At 53.2% G+C, this 6,121-nt stretch overlaps 1 protein-coding gene across 1 annotated transcript in view; it reads left to right on the top strand.

Annotated features, from left to right (window-relative positions):
• TDRD12 (tudor domain containing 12) overlaps positions 1–6,121 on the top strand; it is a 66,184-nt gene that overhangs the window by 57,345 nt on the left and 2,718 nt on the right. Inside the window, exons 25-27 of the mRNA XM_059381404.1 lie at positions 1,043–1,215; positions 4,493–4,602; positions 6,010–6,070. Coding sequence (XP_059237387.1) covers positions 1,043–1,215; positions 4,493–4,602; positions 6,010–6,070 — 344 coding nt within the window. The remainder of the gene's footprint in view (positions 1–1,042; positions 1,216–4,492; positions 4,603–6,009; positions 6,071–6,121) is intronic.

The raw sequence follows: 6,121 nt of genomic DNA, 5'->3' as shown, positions 1-6,121 counted from the left end.
TTTGACAGAGAGAGATCACAAGTAGGCAGAGAGGCAGGCAGAGAGAGAGGAAGAAGCAGGCTCCCTGCTGAGCAGAGAGCCCAATGCGGGACTCGATCCCAGGACCCTGAGATCATGACCTGAGCCGAAGGCAGCGGCTTAACCCACTGAGCCACCCAGGCACCCCAAGAGAATGATTTTTAATGGAGAAGATAAAGATTGCCAATACAGATCAAATGAAGATTTGGGGTCTTGGTTTATATAATAGCCAATATTCTTGTTCTCTATTGGAGGAAAAAAAGTAGAAACTGAGCTGAAGGAAGATGCTTAGCCAGCTGAGCCCCCCAGGTGCACCAAAAATGGAAGCTCTATTAAGAGATTTTCGAAAATAATAGCTCAGGAAATAAAGAAGCATAAAAAGAAATTCACTTGGCATTGCATTTAGAGTTAGCGGCGTCGATGGCACAGTGCCGGGGAGACAGACCCCCCAGACTGCTAGGCCCTCAGTTTGAGTGGAGAAAAGCTCTCCTGCCATTCCCAGACGGGCACACATTCCCGGGGTTCACTTAGGAAGGTGCTCCGGCTGGTCTCGGCCTGGGTCCCTTCCAGCTGCCGTGAAAGGGATGCCCAGTCCTGGGTCTGCACCTCCCACCAGCGAAAATCACAGTGTTGTAGAACCTCCTATTTTGTGTAAATTAAGGATGAGAATATTTTGGTTGCAGAAGAACCAGTGGGGGAAACCGCAGAGAACACGGGATTTAGGGCTGTGGTGTAGGCCCCTCCTGGCCATTGATGTCTCTGAGCCTTAGGGCCCCCCTTGTTTAGAGAGGTCTAGGGATTTTTGGGGGGCTCCCAGCTCCAGCCCACATCATACCTCGGCAGTGTGGGAGTGGGCTCCGGAGGAATCTCACATGTCACCTCAGGAAATCAGTGGGAAGCTGCGGGGGAGCCCACATGCGCCCAGTGTGACACCGTGAGGTCGAGAGGTCACATGAGTGCATTTTCCATTGATTTGAAAGTTCAAAGTCTGATTGCTGCCAATGGACTTTCTCTTTGATTCAAGGTGCACATTACAAAACTTTCCAATTTGAAGACCTCTGTTATTGATTATAACGTTCGTACTGAAATTCTGTCGATGGGAATGGGCATCGACAACTCCGAGCACATAGAACAGCTGAAGACGTTCCGTGAGGGAGCTAAGATGCCGCCCGGTGAAGAAGGCCCGAGCCAGGCCCTGTGAGTGAGTTTTTGTCTCCCTTTTGGAAGTGCCATTTTGTGGGACCAGAGCTCAGGAGCTGAGAGACTTTTTTGTTGTTGTTTCCAGAAGTTGAATAGGTTCCTGAGTTTTCATGTTTCCGTCCCTGAGCGTCAGTCATTTCTCAGATTCGGGGAATCTGATTTTCATCCATCCTCCCATGCACAGTTCTGGTTTGGACGGAATATTGTAAAACCAGCCCCGAGTGTGTTGTTGCATCCGTATCTCTTACAGACTACGTTTTCGTTCACTGTTGACGGATACACAGGAAAGCACTTGTGTAGTAAGTGTGGTCCGGTGCGTGTTCTGAGCACAGAGGCCGACCCTGGGTGGGGGAGGATGCACGCTCGGCCCCACCGCCGGCCGCTCCCTCCCCGAGGGCTGCCTTCACGGCGGCCCTGAGCGCGCTCCTCTTCCCGGGTTGTGCTTTGTTTGAGGGAGTGCAGCAGCCCCTCTTCTCTCCGGCTTCTTGAGTTCACCGCAGTTGGTGACGCTGTCCCGGGCTGCGCTTGTGGCTGTGGATCGTAACTGCCGTGTGAGATCTGCCGCGCGAACGTGCCGCAGCTCTGGGCCTGTCCGGGCGGCCCTGACGACGGGCTCCTCTGTGCGTCCCGGGTGCCCACTGCCTCGCGGAGCCCTCATCAGACCGATGCCGGGTAGCGATCCCGGTCGGCTGTCCCCGTCAACGCTTCCACAGGCCAGACGTGGGAGAGCCTGAGAGTCACTGGAAAAGCAACCCCACAAAGTGGTCACAGAGCAGACTCAGTTACCCCTTGATGACAGGAACAGGAAGCGAGGTGCTGGGACGAGAGCAGAAAGGCGGGGAGAACCGTGGGTGCGGGGGTCAGAGCTGTCCCGGGTGGGAGCCTGGGGGACCCTGTGGCCATCTGCAAGCACTGGGCTTGTGCCATGAGGAGGTATTGAGCAGAGGAATAATTTCGTCAGAAGATCCTTGGCTACCGTGTTGAGAAGAGGCTGGGATGGGGGACAAAGGCTGTGCCAGGAGTTCAGGACGCGGTGCTGGTGGCTCGGGCCGGGGCAGCTTTGTGGAGGTGGCGAGAAGTAGCTGGTCTCCAAATGTGCTTCTGGGGGTGTGTGGTCTCAGGGTGGCCGCTGGCAGCCCGGACTTGGATGAGAGCTCGAAGGAGTGAGTGTCAAAGTCCGAGGGCAGAGGCCCAGGGACCCAGTGTGGGGAGCCCAAGGGGAGCCTGGGAAGGAGCAGCGGCAGCGGCGGAAGACGAGGCCCGGGAGGACAGACACGCAGGCGGCAGGAGAGGGGCTGGCTCAGAGCAGGGAACCAGGGGCCTGCCGGACGCCACCAGGGGGCCCGACCAGTGAGCATGGCTAGCCGGGCACGGGGTCAGCCTGGGGCCTCCGGGGACTGATGAGCACAGCAGAGTTTCAGAGAACATGGCAAAGGTTAAAATACTTCAGTCTGAAGTTAATTTTTATCTTAATGAATTTGGATGCCTGTGGGATTAGGAGACATGTCCATTTCTACACATTTTCAGGAAACAAAAATTGCTGCGTGCTTGTTTATAAGCTACTCTTTTAAAAACAAAGATGTCATTAGGGTTCAGTAGCTTCGATGACCATGAGGCTTGGTCAGTTCTGTGAAGCACAGCAGCTGTACCTGAGCCCCGGCTCCATTATGCACCGGCCCTCTGCACACTCGGTTTTGCGTGTGTGCAACAGCCTGTCCCTGGTGGGCACACGCACAAGGTGGGTGAGCAGAGGACTGCGCACGAGGTGCCACAGATCAGCAGAGACTCCGGTTCAGGAGTGGGATTGGGGAGCCGCGGTGGTAGTCGGGATCAGAACAAGGAGAAAGGCGCCGTTCTTCCAGCAGGCTGGGGAAGAGCACAGATCCTGGGGACGGGAAAGCTCTGGAAGCCACCAGGGCTTGGTGACTGACAGACGGTGGGGCTGGGATTGCAGAGCCTTGGGCAGGAGGGTTTTGGCATTGTGGACGGTGTCACAGTGCTGGTATGGGAGAAGGAGATCGTAAGTTGGTTTGGGACACGTCACATTGAAGGATGATGGAAAGCATAAGCCTGGGGCTCAGGAAAAGCAGTTGGGGAAGACTCGTTTGCTGGGAGTGGAGGAGAGAAACTGTTTGGGAAGTATGTGATGAGGAAGGACGGAAGCCCAGTGGATGAGGGTGTGGTGGGGGAGAGAGAGCCGTGGGGGAAGAGAGAAGGGGTTGGAGGGCCTGGAGCTGCACCGTGGGAAGGACGGGGCCCGGGGACCGGTCCCTGCCTGGGAGGTTGGAACACGAGACACGGTCTTCACCATTTGTGGGGTGCCGCTCACAGGCTTCATGTGTGTTGAGTGGAAGTCCCCTTGGAGACACCCATGCACACCCCCCACGCCAGAAGTATGGGTACATCTGCGTGTGTGCGTGTGTGCGTGTGTGTACGCGTGTACGCCCACACACGTGCATGTGTTTGTATGGCCTTGCTCCTTTAGGCTTGAATCCTCTCCGAAAGGATGGACACAAAATGAATTACGTTGTTGCCCATGAGAAGGGAGTGGGGTGGCTGGGGAACAGGAACTAGAGGGAGATTTTTCACTGTGTAAGACTTTCTTATTTATTTTTTTTAAAGACCTTTTCATTTATTTCAAAACACTGAACCACATGAAAGTGGTTATCTGCTCAAAACAATTTTTAAAATTTTTTTTATTTTTAAAGAGTGCGGCAACCCTCTAAGTACTGATACGGAGTGATCTATCTCTAGTTGTTACGTGTAATCGAGGGAGCAGAGAAGTGAATGGAGTAGGCTCCTGGGTGTTTAAATGGCGCCTGTGTGTGTTTTCGACACAGATGGCATTGTGTGCTTCTTTGTGCAAAGAATGTTTCTAGAAGTAAGGGGGTGTCTTGGGGAGGAGGAACTGAGGAACTCGGGCAGGGGCACAGAGATGCCTTTACTTCTCCCCTTTTATCCATTTCGAAGTGGGTCACAGGGCTGGTTATTCTCGAAGTTAAAGGATTTGAAAGGGAACTTTTTTGGTAAACGAGTTAATGTACTTACCAGCCTGCCTGTATCGATGATCTGCTCTAGGCTCGCCACGAGGGGCACCACAGTGAGCAGAGTGGGTGGCCCTGCCTGGCCTCCAGGAGCAGAGTCGGGACCCCGGGGCCCGTCTGACATCTGACGGTTGCTGCCTGCCTTCCTCCTCTTGGTGGGTGGGCCCCCTAGAGAGTCCGAGATTGCGTTCCCTTGGACTCTGAGTTAACCTTCACCTCTTCCTGTCCAGCGCTCCTTCTCCAGCAGATGATGCTGCTCGTTTGCAGAGCCCACAGCGAGAGGACAGCGGCCCAGAAGGAGGGGCTGACTCCGAGACGAAGCCAGAAAACCAAAAGCATGGTTGGTGATTGAGTACATGGCTCACTTAGGGCCTTCGGCTTAGGTCATGATCTCAGGGTTCTGGGGTCGAGCCCCTTGTCAGGGCTCCCTGGTAAGCAGGGAGTCTGCTTCTCCCTCTTCCTCTGCCCCTCCCCCTTGCTCATGCTTTCTCTCTCTCTCTCAAATGAATTTTTTAAAAAAATCTTTTAACAAAACATGGCTTGGGACACCTGGATGGCTCAGTGGGTTAAGCGTCTGCCTTCAGCTCAGATCATGATCCCAGAGGCCTGGGATCGAGCCCCGCATCATGCTCCCTGCTCAGTGGAGAGCCTGCTTCTCCCTCTCCCCCTGCTGCTCCCCCTGCTTGTGCGTGCTCTCTCTTTCTCTCTGACAAATAAATAAAATCTTTTTTAAAAAGTGGCTCACTTAAAATCATGAAAGCTTGGAAGTTTTCCAGTGCTGAGGCTTTCTACTTTTAGATGAACTCTATAGAAAGGGACATAAACTGGTATCTATTATTGACAATTCTGCTTCCAAAGTTTTTTTTAATAGCTTTCCCCGTTTAGTTCATTGTAATGTTCATGCAGGGAAGCGCACACAGCCCGTCACAATTATGTGTGTACCCATGGCCACTGACTGCACCCAGCTGAGGCGGCTGAACATTCCCACAGCCCAGGACTCTCCCGCCCACATCTTCCCCTCCTGAAACCCTTCCCCAGGACCAGTCATGACGTCCACCGCCCTCAGTTCGGATGAGTTCTGCTGAGTCAGAAGCCTGGGGTGGATGCTCTGGAGGCCTCTCCCCCTCAGTGTTGTCTGGGAGATTCATGCAGGATTCCAAGGAGTGGTGGTTCCTTCTGTACCTTCTCCCCGTTGAGCACTGTTCTGTGATAAGAACCCACCACAGATTATCTGTCTGTTCATCTGTAGGTAGACACGGAGGCTGTTTGCAGTTTTGGACTGTGATGAAAGCTGCCATGAACATTCTTGCTGCATCTTCAGATGGAAGATTCGGGGGTTTCAGACCAAGCAGTTCAAATGGCGGGTTTTTTGGGAGGGGGAAGCGTTGTGTTCAGCACTGGTTCCTTGCATAGACTGGCGACCAGATGCCTTCCCCTCTGGTGGGCCGTCTCCGGGCCTCGTGGGTGAAGGTGGCCGCTGGCGGTGATGCCCCTCTGTTTCAGAGTAACTTTAATTACCTGATGGTTTAATTATAGTATTTGTCAGAGCCTGTTTTTTATAATTCTCCTAAATGTGGTGCATGTTTATCTTTTCTAATTATTCTTTGCAAGTGGATACGTGGAAATTGACTCTCTTTGTAGTTGTTCCTTGGCTAAAAGTTGCGTCAAGTGCAAGAAGTACAGATAGGTACGTGGAGTATGTGGTCACGTATAAGTAACTTACTGGCACGTTTGACTCTCTGCCCAGAAACTTTACCTGAAAACACGAGCGATTCTTCCCTTCCCAGAACCACAGAGCCTCTGAAAAGGTACATCCCCGCAATGGCCGAGGTCAGCTTCCCTCCATGCCTAATGAGTGA

Source organism: Mustela nigripes, chromosome 17 (genome assembly GCF_022355385.1).
Source record: "Mustela nigripes isolate SB6536 chromosome 17, MUSNIG.SB6536, whole genome shotgun sequence".
Lineage (NCBI taxonomy): Eukaryota > Metazoa > Chordata > Mammalia > Carnivora > Mustelidae > Mustela > Mustela nigripes.
The sequence above is the reverse complement of the archived record's forward strand: the minus strand, read 5'-3'. Positions and strand labels throughout refer to the sequence as shown.